Here is a 20,300-nt window from a genome sequence, read left to right as displayed (position 1 = left end):
GTCATTGCTGAGAAACATAACTTACATCACTTTATTTCTCGGTTATTGCTCAGCAAATATACCCTGAATTACACAACCATCAAAAACTTGTATGTTTTTGTTTTTTTTTTTTTCCTAAAAGGTTAATAAATTGTGGGAGAATGACCAGTATATAAATATTTATTAGCAGATAAATAAATGGCCCAAGAACCTGCAGAAACTTTGAAAGCATGCTGTCTCTGTAGCCACACAGCAGCATTTCTTCCAGTGTTTAATTGAGGAATCCAGACTGACACAGTCAGCTGGAGTGCGGATACTACTTTGGACTGAGCACATGATCCCACTTTATTTGCTGTCTCATAGCATTAAAACCACCTGACTGAGTCCTGCACCAAAGGAACTTACTGATCTAAGTAAAGTTTTACTACTGACCAGATTGGATTATCTCCTGACATTGTCACCCTTCTAGACACTGACTGTAAATTTAGAGGAGCACATTTATTTGTACAACGAGCTTGTGGTCAAAATCTGGAAAGAAACTATTGAAGGCAAGGACAAGATTTACTAGAAATCATGGGAAATTTAGCAACCTTGGCACGGCAGACACCTTCAGCTACCTCCTGGCTGAATTTGTGCCACAACTTTCCAACATCATAAGCTTTTAGGGAACCAGTATCAAATGTTCAGTACTTTTGGTATAAAGATCAGGCAAATGGTCATCACAAGGCAGGATTTTAAACTAAGCAGACCCCATGCCATCTAAAGGAAGAAAAACTCTGGAAGAAGATCCTCCGCCTAATTGCTAGGTGACTGGTTGGATTATGGCTGCCTTATTTTTTCTATCATGATCCAAGAGCTACCAGTCCTCACAACATCCTCATGGGTGCCACAAGACCAGGCTGCTTTCAGGAATGTGTACAATAGCACATAAGGCTCAGCAAGATACAGATCAGGGCATATACAACATATCAAACATTAAGTAAGATCTTCTGATAAGGTACATGCAAGTCCTGTTGATACAGCCTGTAAGAAGCAAAGAGAGCCCAAGCGCACGCAGGCCACTTGAACAGTGGGGCTGTGCACCTGAGCTGCAGGTGACTCAGACTGAAGACCCCATCAGAGAACCTTTTTTCCAGACCTCATGGTAAAATCTTATAGCATTGCAGGGAGAGCTGGGTTTGGAGCCATGGATGAGGAAGGCATAGCTCCCAGAAGATGGGAGGGTTTTAGAAATGCAAGAGGAGGTGAAGTCAAAAATGGACTCTGGCAGTGGAGGGAATGGGGCAGCTGAAGAATTTAAGTTTAGATGCGTTATGCACGGAAGGCTGATTATTATTTTTAACATTAAATTTTCACACGTCTTGGAGGCATGATGAATTCAAGAATCAGAAAGTAGACAAAACGTACACAGGTTTTTTTGTCATTGTTTTTGGAATGCTCACACTTTGGGGAGCAGCTCACAATGTGATATTCAACCTGAATTTCTTTTTTAGGCCTAAGTGAAGAATAGTTTTGAAAAATATCAATGCCTTATTGCTACAAAACAAAACAACACAAAAAAACAACCAAACCAATGCATTCTATTTCAATTATTGAAACAGAAAGAATAATAAAATATGGGATATGCTGTTGGTGCTATGCAGTGCCAAATGTATGTGTGTCAAGCCTAGTAAGCACTAGAAAAAAAACACCAGAAGATCTTAAAGATGTTCTCAAGCACCAGCAAAGGGCAGCTGCAGGTTGGGCCTGCTAATGCTGTAAAGCTTTTTTCTTAGATCAACTGACATTTTCTTTTTATAAATTCTACAAGTTCCACTATCGGCCCTAAACACTTAGTCATCTTGTCAAAAAACAACGTATGAACCCACAATTTTCTGAGTTCTGTGTGTTAGCACCTTCCTCAGTTCTTCAGCACTGCTGTCTACAGAAACCTCTCCACCTGCTGGTGGATGCTTTTCAGTATCAAGCACTAAATCAGCATCACAAGAAACCTTCAAGTGACTGCAGGTCTTTCAAATAAGCTGCTCATTTATCAACATCATTCCCATACTAACAAGTGCCCGAGATCAAATCAAGGAATAAAATGTATTTTTAGTGACTGCATATTGCAGGAAATTTTCATTTCCTGGTCTGTGGATTTACCGTGATTGCCAACATGTCCAACAGCACCTCATTTGCTCTGGTTGGTGCTGTTTTCTGCCAGCTGTCTCTAGATAGCGTACTTTTGCATATGTAATCCAAGCCCATACTGGTTTATAATTTCTATTACATCATGCTGAGGGAAATGGGCTTCTGTTAAATGCTGCTCAGCACCACAGCACCCAAAATAAATCTCTGCTGTAATAAATTCTGTAAGTGTTCTCACGAAAATAACTCAGAAATTGTCTCTTTGGGTTCATAGTGAGCTTTTCTGAGCTTTCCCCATGCCCAACTACTTAGTGCAGAAGTAAATAAGTAAAAAATCTCATCTTTCTGAAGAAGGCATATTTCCAAGACTGGTTTAACTGCAGAGACCCTAACACCTTCAGGTATCTCCAAAAAGCAATGATGCTGAAGTCAAGGGCTTTTTAATTCGTTATGGTTCTAGTCTTAATTATAGTTCTATAGACAACGTGGCCCTAATTGTACTGCTCTTTTATAACAGAGCCTGCCCATCCGATGGCACAGAGCTAGCAGTCACAATCCCATTGGCTCTTAAAATACAAGGGAAAAAGAGATCTCACAAATCACACCCCTGGATCTCTGAAGCATTACCCCCAAATTTGTCCCAGATCTAAAATTAATCACTATCTTCAATAACGGGCTGGATTAGAGAACAGAACATGCTTATTAAATTTGCAGGCAATATTAAAGGGAGAGAGACTGAGTTAGAATTCAGAGCTTAGTAAATTACTGAGAAGGGTCTGAAAAAAGTAGAATATAATTCTGGAAGGGTAAATGCAAATTTCTCTGGTTATGCTGCCTAATTGCAAGTCAGAGGATGATAAAAGGGACCTAGAAACTGCAGGAAAAAAAAGATCTAGTGGCTATGACAACTCACAAGCCAGCAATGAGTCAGTTCTCATTCTACTGCAAAAACGAGTCCTCAGTAGGTTGTATAAATAGAACGGGCTGTTCTCTCGAAGGAATGTGAAATCAGCTTCTTATGGCACTGCTGGTGCCACAGCTGAGCACCGTGCCGAGGTCTGCGTGTGATCCAAGTGGGGAACCCAGGAGCAAATGGGGCAGAGCTCTGGAAAACGAGGCCAGTGAGGAAGAGCTGTTTGATTGACAGGTATGTTTAATCCAAGTGTGAAGAGAGGCACTGGGGGTGCATGTGTACAGAAACCAGCAGCAGCAAGGCTTATTGCAGCTCGAGCCTGGGACCTACTGTTTTACAGCAGTGATGGGAATACAGCCACATCCCTGAGTATAAGTACAAAGCATACACCACCAACCTCATCATCAGAGGTTTTAAAGCGTGTTTGTCAAATATAGTTTGAGGATCCCTTGGAGCTAGGAACATACATTTTGAGAAATCTTTTATTTGATATTATTATTTTTCTCACTACTACCTGTCTGCAAGTTCGGTAGTATGCTTGTTTGCTCCCTTATTGATTGTTACAAAGGTCTCAAACAGAACTAAAGTTAGTATTGATCTAAGAAACACTTCAAAAGAAACAGTTCAGAATAGAATAGTTCAGCTGGAAGACCACCTAAAAAGACTTTCATGTTCAACTGCCTGACTACTTCAGGGCTAACCAGAAGCTGAAGCATATTATCGAGGCCGTAATTCCAAATGCCTCTTGAACACTGACAGGCACGGGGCATCAACCACCTCCCTAGGAAGCCTGTTCCAGTATGTGAGCACCTCACGGTAAAGACATTTTCCCTCAGGCCCAGTCTGACCCTCCCCTGGCACAGCTCTGTGCTGTCCCCACACACCCTGACACCGGTGACCATGGAGCAGAGACCAGCACCTGCCCTGTGCCTCCCCTCCTCAGGAAGCTGCAAAGCCACGAGGTCGCCTCCTGGCCTCCTCTTCTCCAGAGCAGGCAAATCCAGTGCCCTCAGGCTCTCCTCACAGGACATGCCTCCCAGTCCTGTAACCAGCTTTGTTGCCCTCCCCTGAATGCTTTCAAGGGCCTGAAGGTCCTTTTTGATATTGTGGAGCCCAGAACTGCTCACTATAGTGCACGTGAGGCCACACAACCGCTGAATGTAGCGGGACAATGACCTCTTTTGACTGGCTGGCTGTGCTTAATGCACCCCAAAATGCCATTTGGCTGCCTCACATTGAACCTGCTGTCAACCAGCACCCCCAGGTCCCTTTCTACTGAGCTGCTGCCCAGCCACTCCCAGTCTGTGCATGTGTGTAGTATTATCCTGCACCTGGACCAGAACATCACGCATGGGCCATACAGGGTTTGAACTACAACTGTGGCAGTATTAGCACCATGCCCTAACCAACTGAGCTAACCAGCCTTCTTGAATGTTAATACATTGGTTTATTACTTTTTCTTTTTTAAATGAGACAGATTTAACACCCCATGATTGTGCTAATAAGAGAACAAAATGTTCCTCCTTCTTCATATAAATTTAGGAGATACACATGCTTCATAAAATCTCAATGGTAGCATTCAACATTTTGTGATTTGATCCAAAAGAGGAAGAGTAAAGCCTTATCTAATATACCTACAATTATAATGGCCAAATTCTCATCAGTTTAGGACTACACTTCATCACTGGAAAACCCATTACAATTTTGTTCAATTTTCAAATACCTTCTTCTTTTCTCAAACTGTAATAATACAACATTAACATTCCCTAATGGGGATTTGTCCATTTAATGGGGATTTGCCCATTGGTGTGATGTTTCACAAAATCTTCATTAGTGTCAGGAGTGCTATGGTGCCTTTATGTGCTCTTTATCATAAGTTTAATGACTGCCAGACTCTACTTGTTTCATAGTTACAAGTACTCTTTTCCTACCTTCACGCATCTAAGAAAGGGTTTTATTAATGTATCACTGCTTGCAGCAGGTTGCTCTTTCCTTTTGTTCTGAAGGGCATTTCCTAAACTATTCCTTCCTTTCCATAATTTCTGCATGGAGATGCTGCAGATGGCCCCAACTTCTACACCATCCCTCAGACAGCTCGTATACATTATGCTAGGCATTTGCTTTTTCAGGATATTCTTCCACTTTTCTTCCACAACTGGTGACTTCAAGTATAGAAACAGCTCACGGTTCAGTTTTCAGTACCCACCAAGACTGTATATTACTTACAGCACACAATAGTGTCACATTTGTCTTCAGTCAGGGAAAAAAGACATACATACATTTATACATATATTTATTGTAACTTTTTAAAAGTAGCATTTGCAGTTACTTTTAAGCATTCACCTCTCTTCTGCTTCAAATGTGCACTTACTGAGAGAAACATCTACTGGCTTTCAAGTCCAAGATTAATACCAATAATAATACATGCCAGAATCAAGCTTCATTGCTTGTCGGCAGCTCCTGTCATGAAAACATTATACAGTAACGAGAGTGTAGAAAAGGCCTGCGTTAATCATTCAGCAAGAGGCTGGGACTGGATTAGCATGACCATACCATCTTCCGGAGTTGAAGCGTAACAACACTTTCCCAAATACCGAAGCTCACATAGTAATTTGTTTCCTTTTGCATCCAGCAGGTGGACAAGGCAGTTAATTTTTCTATAGTAGCTTCTTTAGTTGGTAAGATTTCCTCATCATCTACAGGAAAATAGTTGTTGTAGACCTTTATATTTAGAAATGTCTTCTTTAAACAGCAAGAAAATACTTGAAATCTGGCATGTAGTTAAGAGAACTGGGAACAAACCAAATTTCATCCTCGGATAAACATACGTAACTACTATAGATTTCAATCTAACCCACACACAAAATTTTACACATACTACAAATAGAAACAGAAGGTAATCAGCAAAAGACTATTCCTACATCGTTTCAAATTAATTTGCAACTATACAATTTTAATGTAATAGAAAAAGGGAAAGGAATATAACAGAACAGGTATGAAGAGAAATATTTTCCAAACTTTTATTTGTGCACATTCATCAGGTGAAAAAGATAACTTTTACAGCTTCTTTGGTGCCCAATATTCAGCATACAAAAATGTAAAAGACTATTCACAAATAAAACACAAGCTCAAACTAAAAAAAATGTTTTAAAGGTAGTGCACATCGTGACAGCTTTGCTTATGAATACACAGAAATTACTGCAAAAATAAATAGAATGTCTTTTTAAAAGCAGCAATTTCATATCTTGTAAACTTCTGTTTTTACAATACAGCACTGTTAAGAGTAAAATCCAAAAGGACTGGAGTTTATACTGTGGCCATGAACAAGTAAAAGAGTCTGTATTCCTCTGCTATAGTTGGTCCAGTTTTCCTTTTTGCTTTTAGTCCAATGTGCAGCAGTCTTTTAAAGGTGCTTGGTTAGGAAACCTAACCATCAAGTGGTGAATTATAAAATTTATTTCCTGCTTTCAAACACGAATGGGTAAATCTGCTCCACAGCACTGGCAACAGCCTTTACGTTTGGCCCTGTGAAGTATTAAAAAAAAAAAAAAAAAAGAAAAAAGGAAAAACAGGAAAAAACAATAGGAAGAGAAAAATCAGGCCATCAGAAATTAAAACAACAACAGTATCTTCAAAACAACCTTAATATTTATGGCTGCTGTAACTTTATTCTGTAGACAAGAATAACTTCTCCCCATTTCTCCCAATTGAAGAAAGTGTTCCTCTTACCACTGTAACTTACAAGAAAAAAAAACTCTAGCATGGAATCTGCAAGATATTCTACGCTGATTAATGCCTAAATTGCAAATAAATACTATCATTTCCTAACAATTTCCATACTTCACAATTTACTGGTTTAAACAGTTAGCCTAGAGAAGATCGCAGAAGCTAAGAGGCAGAGGTAAAAGAAGTATTTTTACTTATCATTCTCTTCTAGGAATTTGTACTACCCAAATCTGTACTACCTGGCCACATTTATCTCTTTTAAATAGCCACCACATAAAATATTGCTAAATAATGCTGGATTTAACCTAAGTATGTTCCAAGCAAATTTTATATTTGAAAATTATAGACTATTACTTTTCAGTCTAGATTTTGCAAATAGCTCCCTCCAGCCATTGATCTCAGGACAGCATCTGCAAGCTAGGGAATGGTTATTGTCTCAGAATGAGGCACCTGAAGGTTATCTAACATAATTTATGAACATTTGGGAAGAGGAAGAATGAGCTAGCAGTGCTTTCTAATGGTTCTAGACCATTTCCTGCAATGAACAACTGAGGCTGCAAATGAATGAGCAATACTATGCCAGAAGAAACTATCCTGGATACAAGTTTGGTGATGTAGATAAATGAAGCCAACAATTTCTCATGTGATTTGATGATACAAACTTTTTTTTTTTAAACTCACTTTGGACTTCAAAGATTCCTTTCAAGTACAGAGAACTGTTAAAAATGGCTCCCCATTTGGCTCCCTCTACTTATAAATAACCTATGTCTTATCTATGCATGTAATTCTAGACATATTAATTTACGAGCTCAGTCAGAATGAAAATGGATTAGGATTATTCTTGCATTTTCCAACTTAGCTGAGTTAATCACTCACGCAAGCAAGCCTGATGGAAGATACTCTGCCTAGAACATCCTTTGCCTTGTAGGCAATTTCTTTGCTTTCCTTCAATTTGTCTTCTATGGTAGAAATGCAAGTTCAAGAGAAAGCCTTCAGAAAGCAGGAGTACGAGTAGACAAAACTTGTAACAAGTAACACTGAAGAGTAGTGTTGAAGATATGTAAAAACTGGAACATCATTGCAGGGAGTATAAAATAAAAACTAATAATAATAATCCTCCTCACTGCTCATTTTGAAGGAAGAAAAATTAATAGAACTTTTTTCCCTATTAACTATCAGTTCTTTTATCAGTCATAAAATCATAGAATTATCCAGGTTGGAAAAGACCTCTAAGATCATCTAGTCCAACCTTTAACCTAGTACTAAAATCCACCACTAAACCACGCTAGCAAGTTCTACATCTACACATTTCTTTAAGCCCTCCAGGGATGGTGGCTCAACCACTTCCCTGGGCAGCCTATTCTAATGCCTCACAACTCTTGCAGTAAAGAAATTTCTACCAATATGCAACCAAAACTTCCCCCGGCACAATTTGAGGCTATTTCCCCTTGTCTTATCACTTGGTGCTTGGGAGAAGAGTCCAATCCCCATCTCGCTATAGCTTCACTTCATAGAGTGTGATAAGGTCTCCCCTGAACCTCCTTTTCTTTAGGGGAAACAACACAAGTTCTTCAGCCGCTCCTCATAAAACTTGTTTTCTAGACCCTGCAACAGCTTTGCTGCCCTTCCCTGGAGACGCTCCAGCACCTTGATGTCTAGCCCTAAATTTCCAGATTACTAAGTCTAATAGAGTTTGTCTTCTTAAAAAAAAATAAAAAAATATCCTGATATATTATGATAGGTATTTGCTTAAAAAAAATAAAAAAAATGTAAAGATAAATACCCCTACATGTGACTAGTGTATGAATATATAATACCAGTAGTTGAACTCTACCAATGACAAGACCAGCTGAAGTGATAACAAATGATATTTCCTGGTTCTGTACGATTATAACAGGTATTCCTCACATCTGACTTTTCACATCTGTGGTAGACACTGCACAAGTAAATATAGCAAAGAATGGAAAATGAAAATTAGAGAAAGAAGGAAGAAAAAAATGGCAGTAGCATCTCTAAGACCCAAAACTATCATGTTTCTGATTACTTGAGAAAAGTCACTAATTCCTATAACCCAAGTAGTGGTTCCCCCCCAGATGAGCTTTAACAGAAGCGAGCACAGGTCTGAAGAATTGCAAATATTGGTCAACTTCAGTTACGACAAAATACTACGCCTTCTCACATGTTTCCACAGATCTCAAGCTTGGAAATATGCATTTATGAAAATGCTGTTGATGCTACATGCAGTGCAATCCACATCTTTACAGAGATTAAAAAAAGGGTAAAAAGTAAAACATTTAAATAAACAATATCTGCATTCTCAAATTCTATCTCACTTTTTCTTTTTTTTTTTTTTAAAAAAAAGGAAAAAACGGACCATGTCCACTAAAAGTAATTTTTAAGTCTACCAGTAATAACTCTTTCTCTAACTTGTCTGGCCATTTCACTCAAAATGAAACTAAGTACAAGCACTGGGAAACGAGATCCCTTTGGCATATCTTTTGACTGTTTTGAATATCTTCTTTTCCTAAACTGACTAGCCCTAAAGTTAAATATTCCCAACAAGTTAAATATTTATTTATGACATCAAAATACCTGTAACTGTGATACTGCCTGTTGAAAAAATCTGTAAGGTAGCTCTGAGAGTTTTTATTCTGTAGCACACGGCAGGATGAAGTTCTGGTTCGTAACTAGAAGACAAAAGAACAGGTAAGAGGTCTGGAACTGAAACAGAAAAGCTTAAGAAATATACAAAGACTACATTTAAAAAAAAAAAAAAAAATCTACCATACCTCGCATGAGGTCTGTTATTCTTCGTAAATTCTGGCAATCTTATCTCAAAGGGCATGTTGCACACTGCTAAAACATTCACAACTTTAAAATCTGTGAAAATTACCTTTTCAAAAGAGAAGAAAAGAATGTCATTAGAAACTCAGCTCAGAGAAGCAGAGATATATGGGTTGAAAAAAAAAAAACTCAGAAGAATACTAGTTGAGTATTTTAATGTTATTTCACAACTAAAACCTTGTGATTGATGCATTTCTAATAGTCTAAAGGTATTTAATAGACTCAAGTCACTAATTTTATCCTTCCACAGTACAGTACCCATTGAACTAGATTATTTCACATTTGTACTATGTGCTTATCGTACAATTTACTTTAAAAATTGAGACACAGGAATAACCCATTGTTATACTAAAACACAACCAAATTGAAAACAAACTAAATTAAGTAGTTCATGGGCCATCAAAATTAACAAAGAAAAACTTTAATTCTTACATGAATCCTATGCAATTTGGAAAAGTGTCTTTAATGCCTTGGTGCTATACACCATTTTTATCAAAGCTAAGAATAAGATAGAAGATAAAAACTGTTGTTTCAAGTGTCCAGTATGGCAAGCTATTTTTCCAGTCTTTTGCTTTCTGAATCCTACCTCAAAATACTGGCTTTTAGTTATTCTCAGACCACAGCCATTTTATATGACAGTAAAATAGTCAACAGACAACTCCAAAACAAACAAATGCACTGTTAAGAAGTCAGTGTTAGCAAACTCACCGAAGAAAATTTTGTTCATTTTCTGGAATAGACAAAACTGAAAATTTCTCAGCCAAAACATTTAAAAAAAAGTATGCAAGTGGAAGCAACAAATCCTTATTTTCAATTATTATTTTAATTATTATTTTAATCCTCAAAGCATATTCCACCTAAACGGCTCACTTCATAATAAAACAGTGCATCTACCCTGGAGGCGCCGTTCATCTCTCAGTGATTCAATGCTTCATTCCAACTTTAAGAGCCTGGGTCTAATGTATACATTCTTAGCAATAAAATTCCCTAACTTTTGCTTGGGTCTAATGCAACATTAATGGGATAGCCTGTCACAGCTGCCTTTATGCAGTATAATCAAATTTAGATTCTTCCTGCCAAAGGACAGCAACTGTGCCTGTTGGTAATTGTCTGTTGGTAAATTTAAATTGTGGGTAAACAGCACAACTGATTGTCAGAAAGTTTAAAAATTACACATTTTAGTACTCACATTCAGAACTGTTACTAAAAAGATCAAGTGGTGTTTTTGACTGGTAATGTTGACCCAAACCCACAAAAGAGGAGTTTCATACCCTATTTTTTTTTTTTAAAACTATTTCCAACTGTGCAACCTCACAGCACAGCAGCACTTCCCCCCCTCAATTAACAAGGTTCAAACTTGCCCTAAACAAGAGAGACATGTGTTTGTTATTCCACCATAAATGAGCGAAAATTGTGTTTAAATGACAGTTTGGTTTACACCCTTCAGCACTTCTTTCAAATAAATCTTTCAAGGTATTTTTCTACCCATGAAATATTTGCGGGTGGCTCGTTTAGTAAGTTTTGTTGTTCATTAGGAAGGGAAAAAGCACAATTCTGAGCCACCAAATGAAACCCAAATCCACAAAATAAGACATTTCTTTGACTAGCATCTGGAAAACTTATGCTGATACAAAAGGGGCATCTGAATGAAAACATGCTGATTGCTAAATGGTTATGCTTCCTCACTTTTGTAATATTTTGAAAAAAATGAGTACCATCATTGCTTAAGCAACATAAGTCCTTTTTCATTAGAATTACCTGAAAACCTAGTTTCTGTAGACTACGAGCTAATCGTCTGGCACCAAATTTAGCTTCTTCTTCACTGCAAAGACAAGAATCTAGCATTAACAAAAGTATAGCATATGCTCATGTGCACACATACTATAGTAAATAGTTCATTCTGTAGTCTGAGTACTATGTAATGCATGAACTGTGACCACATGGACAGCCTTAATTTTACGCAGCTGTACCTATTATATTCTATCTTCACTGTCTAGATATTCAAATACAGTCTTTTATACCCTATTTGAAGAATATTTTGGCACTCAGCTCTAGCTTAAGACAGTAGGAGCTGCAGTGGGAACCATATTTTGATTGTATATGATATTAAATACTCTTAAGAGACAAATATGGTAGTTTGAAGTTGGCCATCCTGAACTGGTGGTTACTTTTCATCCTGTTCTCCTTTACAGCGAGCTTGTTAGCTTCCCTGGAGGTTTAGAGAAGAAAGTGATGTTTATGAATATTAATACTAGTATAAAGCACCAAATAAAAGTTTAGGGAAAAAGCTCACTGTACAGTGCAGGGCCACAGAAGAAAAAATAAATCTATCGTTTAAATGCCAGCACCGACAAATCACCTTCTATTTTGAGACAGGTATCATATACAGAAAGTATGCAAATTTACCACTGTACCTTACCCTTACCCCACAATGTGGACATAACTTACAGGAATTCAGCCATTAGCAATTTCGCAAATTCATGTGTATATGAACTAAGAATTTGCTCTTTCTATTCCCTCAACAGTGTTTAACTTGATTAAATTTAGGTGAGTTTTCATGTAGTAATAAGAGAAACATCCCTCAAAAAAGGTCATCCCTGCCCAAGTTGTAATTCTGGCTTAAAAAAAAAAATAAATCTAATTCTCAGAGACTTTTCAAATCACAGAATGGTTGTGGTTGGAAGGGACCTCTGGAGACCATCTAGTCCAACCCCCCTGCCAAGCATGGTCACCTAGCCCACATTGCACAGGATGACATCCAAGTGGGTTTGGAATATCTCCAGAGAAGGACACTCCACAGCCTCTCTGTGCAACCTGTGCCAGTGCCCTGTCACCTTCCCAGTAAAGAAGTGTTTCCTCATACTCAGCTGAACTGAGCTGAGACCTGTGTCTCAGTTTGTGCCCATTGCCTCTTGTCCTGTCACTAGGCATCACTGAAAAATCTAGGCCCATCCTTTTGACGCCCTCCCTTCAGATATTTATAGACATTGATGAGATTCCCCTCTCAGCCTTTTCTTCTCCAGCCCAACTCTCTCAGCCTGTCCTCATATGACAGATGCTCCAGTCCCCTCATCACCTCAGTAGCCCTCCTCTGGACTCGCACCAATAGCTCCATGTCCCTCTTGTACTGGGGAGCCCAGAACTGGACACAGTACTCCAGGTGAGGCCTCACCAGGGCTGAATAGAGGGGTATGATCACCTCCCTCAAAATTCTGACAACAATATTTCTACCACACCCCAGGATACCGTTGGCCTTCTTGGCCACAAGGGCATATTGCTGGCCCATGGTTAACCTGTTGTCCACCAGGACTCCCAGGTCCTCCTTCTCAGAGCTGCTCTCCAGCAGGTCAGCCCCCATTCTGTACTCGTTATTTCAGAAAAGAAATCTTTGAATTTTCTTCATAAATTAGTTTTTTCTGCTGTTCTCCCAGAATGCTGAAATGATGTTGCTCAAGATTTCAATTCAGTCAAAGGCAGACAATTTGCAGAGAAAATTTCCACTCAAATACTTAGCTTGGCAAGGATCTAAGTGTGATATAACATGGAGGAATCTTAAGAGCAGCAAGCACTGCCTCTTGCTACCTTCCTCATTTATAACATTATGTTTTAAAATACACATGCATTTCAACCAGAGAAAAGATCTCTATGGACTTACCTTGTGGCTCCTGTGCAAATAACTTTTCCTGAGGACCAAATTGTGGCCGTAATCCTAGGTTTCCTAAGCTTCATTAATACTTTCTAAAAAGGAAAATGAAAGTGGAAGAATTGGGAATTGGTGTTAGTTCAATTTCAAAATTGAAAAAAAAATAAATCAAGTATTATGCAAATATTTCTTTACTTTTGGTAAGTCTTGAAAAGTTCCTTCATCTCTTTCAGCAACTACAAAATAAGCTCCTGAGAAGAGCTAAACAGAAGTGAACTATCTTAACCAGTGATTCAGTGTTCACATAACAAATGAAATGAAGGTATTTTCCCTTGAATAAAAAGGTGAAAGCCACAGCATCATGCTGATTTTTTATTCTCTCTCCCCTGTTGACTCCTCATTGATATATTTTTCTGAAAAAAAAAACATGAAGTTTTAGTGGGGCAGAACAGACCCTGAGGTGTAAGAGGTCTCACTGCATACCTTACACTTACTATTCACCTCACTAGTTGAACAGACCCTAGTCTGTTAGATCCCTGAAGTCTTTTGAGACAGTATTTAGCCCTCCTCCCCTTACTGTAGGCTTAGTGTATGACAGACTCAATGCCTATCAGGACAGAAATATAGAAATAAAACTTTGCTATCCACCACACATGGATATCAAGATGTAAAAACAGATAACTGAGGTATGTTAAATCTCTTACCCCAACATCACGCTTGTATATGACATTTGCTCCCTCTAATGCAATCTTCCTCAAGTTTAAATGACATCTTGTTCTAAAAACACACACTACATTTGTGATTAAAATGTCCAATGCAACATCACTGTCCGCATCCATTGGGGTGATTTACAACTCAGTTCTCCCACCAGCTCACCATGAAGATCACATCCTGAGAACAAAAATGATAAAGTTAAACATTCCAGTAGAAAGCTGCCTATTAACACTGCTCTTGTATACATCCGTCCCTTAAATGAGACAAGAAGCAGAAGTGACTACACTCTGACTCATTTAAGTTAACTGCGTGTGGGGAGGGGGGGCGGTGTCTACATCCTGTATGCTATAAAATAGGAGGCTACTTGTTTGAAGCCATGTTGCCAGACTTAACAGACATCAAGTGTATATATATGTGTATATATATATTATTTTTAAGCCTGCTGGCTAAATATGTTACAGCTCTTACCAACTATATCAGAATGCTGTGAAATTTACTAAGACTTTTTCCATAGCTCCAAAGGCTAACCTTTCCTCAGCTCATTTGAGGATGTCATCAGACACCTCAGGAAAACACATGTCTCTCACTTTTTAAATAGGCAATTCTAAAATGTAATAATTTGTGTTGAAATGGATGAGTCTGCCGAATAAGTCAAAAGCCTACTAGGAGGCTACACAAACTGCAGGCTGTAGACAGCCTGCCACCACAGAGTACCGCATCTTCACCCAGCGTTTGTGGCTGAACTCTCCGACCAGAACACCACAGCATGAACTAGACAAAAATCACACGTTTCTGAGGAACAGCGTGACTTCCTACGAAGGCACAGGATGGCCACTCCATGCACACCCAGCAAAGCTAAGGAACCACTAAGCCTGCCTGTGCACGCTACGGGTGATGTCCCCACCAACACCGCGCCAGGGGGAGCAGGGCATTGAGCCAGGGAGCTGGGCTACTGCCCGCAGCCCACCCCGTGACTGGCTGGTAGCCATTCTGCACGCACACCAAAGCCAAGACACCTGACACTGCAAATGAATCCCAAATGAGGTATTTGTGGAAAGGAAGGAGGGAAAAAAAAAAAAAAAAAAAGGACAAAAACATTGATATAGAGGGAAAACAACTTGTATCAAAATACTGCAATTTATTAAGGAGTTTTTCTTTCTAGAAGAACATAAAAATCATAGCTGTCTTCCAGGAGAACTAATTTAAGCAGAGAATAGCCTAAGAGACAGAGGCAATAATATCTCAGACTGCTTTTGATCCATTCATCTAAAATTTTAGCAATATTTCATCCCAAATGAATCCCAACAGAAAGCAAAGACCAAAACTGAAGAAAAATAGTCAGATATATGAAATGCTCTACGTGGTCAATGCCATGGCAGAAGCAGGAGACTACGCATCAAGAACACATGACGTATTTACAGTGTTATAAATATTTTGGTCTCACGTATCAGAAAACTGCAAGACAAAAATTAACAATGTTATTATCAATATTTACATCTGACTACGACTTCCTAAACATCACACCATAGTTTCTCATCAAGAACGCACTCAAGGTGCGTCTTTGACTACAACTGATTGTCACTAGGGAAGTAATAAACTACAGTGCAGATGTACATAATGTACTTGATCAACTGCTGTGACGGCTGCCTATTCTACCGCGCAGCTGGCTCCCGGCTAAAAGAATTATTCTGTAATTGCTGGCTTGTCCAATATAAGAAAAGGAAAAGCAGGTGACAACACAGAAAAGAGACGAAGAAACATCAAGAGAAAACTGGAAAGCCAAAGGCAACATGGGGAGGTGTAGGGGGAGAGCAAGCAGAGAAGAGAACAAACAGTAACTAATTAGTATTCCCAGATGTCTCTCTTTTTTTAATTCATAATTATATGAATCCTATGAAGCTACAAATGACTCGTTCCATCTGGTTTTGATGGACTACTACAGATTGGGTTAGCAATTTACGGCACCGGCTCCAAAGATAGCACATTTGCAGATTCTGAATGGCACGCAGGCAGGGCCGGCACGGAGAACAGAGCTGGAACCCGCAGCATCCGGAGCGAGGCATTTGTTTTCCACCCTGGCTCTCGCCGAGTTCACTTACTGGAACCCGGGAAGTAACGCCATGCAAGAGAACAGGACACCTCCAGCGGGCTGCCTCTCCCTCACTGCACCAAGTTTCTGCTGGCATACTCAGTCTCGACATTGTGAAAGAGTAATGCCGTCATGCACAAGAGCCTTGAAAAGTTCCTAGCTGCTAAGGAAACTATAATACTGTCTGAGAATATCCCCACAAAGCATCAACAGCTCGTCTTAAACAGATCCCGGGAGAAAAGTCACTTGCTCATTCAGGACAAGAGAAAAAGCCATTGAGATGAAAATTACGATTTAAAAGGAAAAGATCTATCATCAAAGGGGAATTTATAGAAGAAAACCCCAGAATGTTAAAATGCTGCGGAGTTGTCTGGATGTTTTCAGCAATTATGGTGCATCTCGGTTAGCAGTACAATTTACACGTGTAGATTTTAATGGGAGAAAAGTTACACAATGCTACAATAATGAATCCCCATTTTTATCATCTATGTTCTAAAAGTTCAAGACAACAGATAAATATAAAGAGCTCCTCATTATACTTATACTTGAGCCATAGCTCATATTCTAGACTGTGGTTCACGACATTCAGCTAAAAAGTGACATAATTTGTCATAGAAGCAGTACCCGAGTACAGTGCAAAAATTAAGAATTCTGTCTTTATTCTACTATAATGTCATTTGATCTAATTAGATCACACTTCTCTGTTAAACATTTCAATCAAATACTGAACATTTCAAGTATCCATTCTTAAGTTTTTCTCATTTGTATTGAGAAGACTCCTTATTTACTGCTGATAAATACGACCCACGTTCTTTGAGAACCCAAGCACCCAAAGTTTCAGATGCAATGTGCCCATTCTCTTTTAGCACAAAAATACAATGCTAACTTATTTCAAGGCATGGTTTGGAACTATTGTGCAAAACAAAATGGTTCTAGACTTGGATGCTTCTGCCCAACATCAAGCATAACCTGCTATGAGCTGTGCCTTTGGTGTTCATTCTGATGTCTCATGCTGCACTGACAACAAAGAAGAACTTCTACTGAAAAGATGTGCTGCTACTTCTCTTCAGGAAGTCTCAAAGAAATCGAAATTCATAGAAGCCACTTCAACACAAAATCGATTAAAAAATGGTAATACTTGTAACAAAGAAAAACATCTAAAGAACATGTTTATACAAAAAATGTAGCAATGTTCATTGCAAATAACAGCTTCATTCTTTCTTTATTTCCCTCCGGTAGCATGCCCTGGTGGAACATAGCAGCCCTATGCGACACCTTGACGCTCCTCCTTCCCAGCCTTCCCTACTGTATCCCTCATGGGGAGCCCTGACCCATTCTGTTATTTCCGAAAAGCTAAATTACTCTCTGCTTCCTATCTGCAAAACGGGGAAAATAACGTTCCTGTGCTTTTACACAGACGCTTTGATACCAAGCAACAGCATGACATACGTGCCTGTTACTGTTCCATATTTATGCAGTTACACTTGCAGAACCGAGGGACTGAGTAGAAACCAAACATCTGGTTCTTTCCCGTTCCGGATTTGCAAATTCCTAAGCTGATTTTACTGAGCTCAACTTGTGTTGATTAATTTTGCCCAAAGTTCTCTCATTTGAACCTTAGAATTTTGGCAGCCTAAATCTCATTTCTGAAAGTATGTTTTGCCAGTTATTGCTGATTCACTAACAGACTAAAACAAATATTAAAATCATTTACTTTTCTATACACGCAGTTCTTCTTTTGCATTGTGCATTTTGTTCAGCTTTCCCCAGAGCAAGAAACTTGTTAATTTCGATTTCAAGTTCTCTTGCACCAATAGAACACAATCAACCCCAATAGAGGAAAAGGCAAAAGGCATCTTTGTCAAAGTTTTTAGTATTCTATTTCACTAAGGAAATTATAAAGGGTTGTCCTCTCTTTTATATGTAGATGCTAGGGATACTCCTGACGTATTGACACTAAGAAAAAAAAAAGAAAAAAAAAAAAGAGGTAAAGCCTGGTAACGAACGTAAAAATAACAAAACCAAAAGCCAACCTCAAGGACATTTGACTTTGAAAAGTAGCACATTCTCCACTGAAACAAGAGAGGCTTCCCACTTCAGAGTAAGAAGTACACCCATGGAAGGAGCAAGCACTGTTCTTAAACAAAGCATTACCCATACATCCCCAGTTAGGACCAAGGCCATACTATTTTCAAAACTACATAAACAGGCACAAAGAAACACACCCTGCACTGAAATCTTACAGTCTAAAAAAAAGCCAGCTTGCTCTGTCCTCAAAAAATTGCAAACCAACCCAACCACACCAACATCATCAAAGAGTGAGAAAAGGCACCTAGGATGGGGAAACAAAGAATTATTTTAAGCTTTTGGCTACTTTTGAGCTGAGAAACCCAGAGCTCTGAAGGTAGATGGCAGGTATCTAATAATAGTCATGTTAATGTCGGAACAGCTTAATAAACACCTTTTTCACCATCAGCACAAGTATAAGCAACTTGTACTGGTTATTTTTAACCCTGCTCCCAAGCAGGTTGCCAACTGACGCCACAAACTGTTCCAACAGCCCAACTGTCAGGAGGGCTGTACTACTGCAACAGTCGGCATTCACCAAACTAAGCGCCCACAAAGCATTTCTGACGAGGTTAACAGAAACCTGCAGGTGAGAACAGAGAATACAAAAAAGATAAAACCCACTGGGAATCAGGAGAGGGTAAATTCCATCCTCCTACTGAATGCATTAAAAAAAAAAAAAAGAAGTGTTCAAGTCATTGGAAATAGGTCCCTGGAGGCGAGTTCTACTTGAATTCCTGGACAGGACACAGTCACAGTGGTAGGCTGATGACTCCTAAGAAGCGATGGTAATGTTGCCACTGTTGTTTGTCTAGGAAATCCTCCAACTCACAAAGCTTTCTAAGTTTTGGACACTGGACTAGAGGTGTACGCTTTCATTTTATTGTCTCCACTGGCAACTTCAATAGTCCCAAAAGCAAGAGGCTAGTTGGAAATCAATATGCTCACCTCTTGAGGTCATATGACCGCAACCAACAGAACCGTAACAAGTACAGTTTGGAGAAAATTTCCAAATATGTGTAAAAACGGTTACAGAGAACAGTTACCCAAGCAGAACAATGAAAATAACGATTCTATCAGCTCCTCCTGCAGTAAGTAGGGCACAAATGCCCAACCCCGCTGTCCAGCCTCTTGGATAAGACTGGAGAGTCCCTGTAGACTTGGACTCCTCCAGCACAAACCCGGCTGCAGGAATAAAGCCAAAGAGCTTTCAGAACACGAGCAGGAAGCCCGTTTTCAGATGGCAACTCAAAACCAGGCTGTTTCCCCCAGACTGATCTCATCAAAAACAACATATTTGCAACCGAAGCGCGAACGAGCAGCACCCAGCTTACCACCACCCCTCCCTGGCGACCCCGAGCCATAACCCGAAGCCACGCGCTGCAAGCAATCCCCTCGCCACCCACGACGGGCAGAAAATCGCCGTTAGCTCGGCTGGAAGCCCAAAAACAGAGGCCGGGCGGCTCAACCCGCTAAAAAAAAAAAAAAAAAAAAAAAAAAAAAAAGCGACAACAACCACTAAAACCCGGCCGCATTGCTCCGCAGCAGGTGTGCCCCACGCCCGCCTCCATCCATGACCCCCCCACCCCGTCCCCGTAGCCCTCACAGCCCGACCCCGGCCCGGCGCAGACAAAGCGCGGCCACAAGGCCCCGCCGCCGCCCGGCCCCGCACAGGCCCGGCAGCGGCAGGAGGGGACCCCGGGCCTCTTGGGGGGGGGGGCGCTCGGGCCCCTCACTCCCCAAAAAAAGAAGGAAGAGGAGGAGGATGAGGAGGAAGGCCGCAGCCCCCCCCCCCCAGCGGTGGGGCGGGGCGGGGGAGGCTGTATCGGCGCGGCCGTTACCGTGCGCGCGGCGGGCGGGCGGCGTGGCGGAGGCGCGGTTGCTGGGAGAGCCGGCGCTGGCGCCCGGCGGCGCTCCCGGTCCGGCTGCTGGGCCCAGCCCCCGCCGCCAGCACCATCCCCCGGCGCCGCGGGCATAGACGCGCCGCCGGCTACAGCGGCCGCCGGAAGTGGCGGGACGGGAGGGGAGGGGAGGGGAGGGGAGGAAGGGGGCCGCGCTGCGCCGCACTTCCGCTTTACGCTCTGATGGGGGGGGGGGGGGGGGGGGGGAAGAGGGGGCGTCGCCTTGGCGCCTGTCGGCGCTGTCGCGATAGCAGCCCTGCTGGGTGGGTGGGTGGGTGGGCCGCTACCAGGTCCCGT

The 20,300-nt window shown here is 40.6% G+C and overlaps 1 protein-coding gene across 1 annotated transcript; it reads right to left on the bottom strand.

The window, feature by feature from the left end:
- Positions 1–5,295: 5,295 nt before the first annotated feature.
- Positions 5,296–20,096, bottom strand: TBPL1 (TATA-box binding protein like 1). The gene is made up of 7 exons (XM_032185011.1): positions 19,944–20,096; positions 13,937–14,123; positions 13,245–13,327; positions 11,348–11,411; positions 9,535–9,638; positions 9,338–9,432; positions 5,296–6,544 (listed from the first exon to the last, which is right to left on the bottom strand). The coding sequence occupies exons 2-7, from the start codon at positions 14,069–14,071 to the stop codon at positions 6,474–6,476; spliced, it is 552 nt and encodes a 183-aa protein (XP_032040902.1). The 5' UTR covers positions 14,072–14,123; positions 19,944–20,096; the 3' UTR covers positions 5,296–6,473.
- Between the last annotated feature and the right edge of the window lie 204 nt (positions 20,097–20,300).

This window comes from Aythya fuligula, chromosome 3 (genome assembly GCF_009819795.1).
Source record: "Aythya fuligula isolate bAytFul2 chromosome 3, bAytFul2.pri, whole genome shotgun sequence".
Classification (NCBI taxonomy): Eukaryota; Metazoa; Chordata; class Aves; order Anseriformes; family Anatidae; genus Aythya; species Aythya fuligula.
The sequence above is the reverse complement of the archived record's forward strand: the minus strand, read 5'-3'. Positions and strand labels throughout refer to the sequence as shown.

What these genes read in the sequence shown, in the direction of transcription:
- TBPL1 (XM_032185011.1), bottom strand. Translation starts at nt 14,071, where the DNA reads ATGGATGCGGACAGTGATGTTGCATTGGACATTTTAATCACAAATGTA. An exon ending in TATACAAGCGTGATGTTGGG is followed by an intron (nt 13,328 to 13,936) that starts GTAAGAGATTTA and finishes TTTCCTTTTTAG; the next exon opens with AAAGTATTAATGAAGCTTAG. An exon ending in AATAACAGACCTCATGCGAG is followed by an intron (nt 9,433 to 9,534) that starts GTATGGTAGATT and finishes TTTGTCTTCTAG; the next exon opens with TTACGAACCAGAACTTCATC.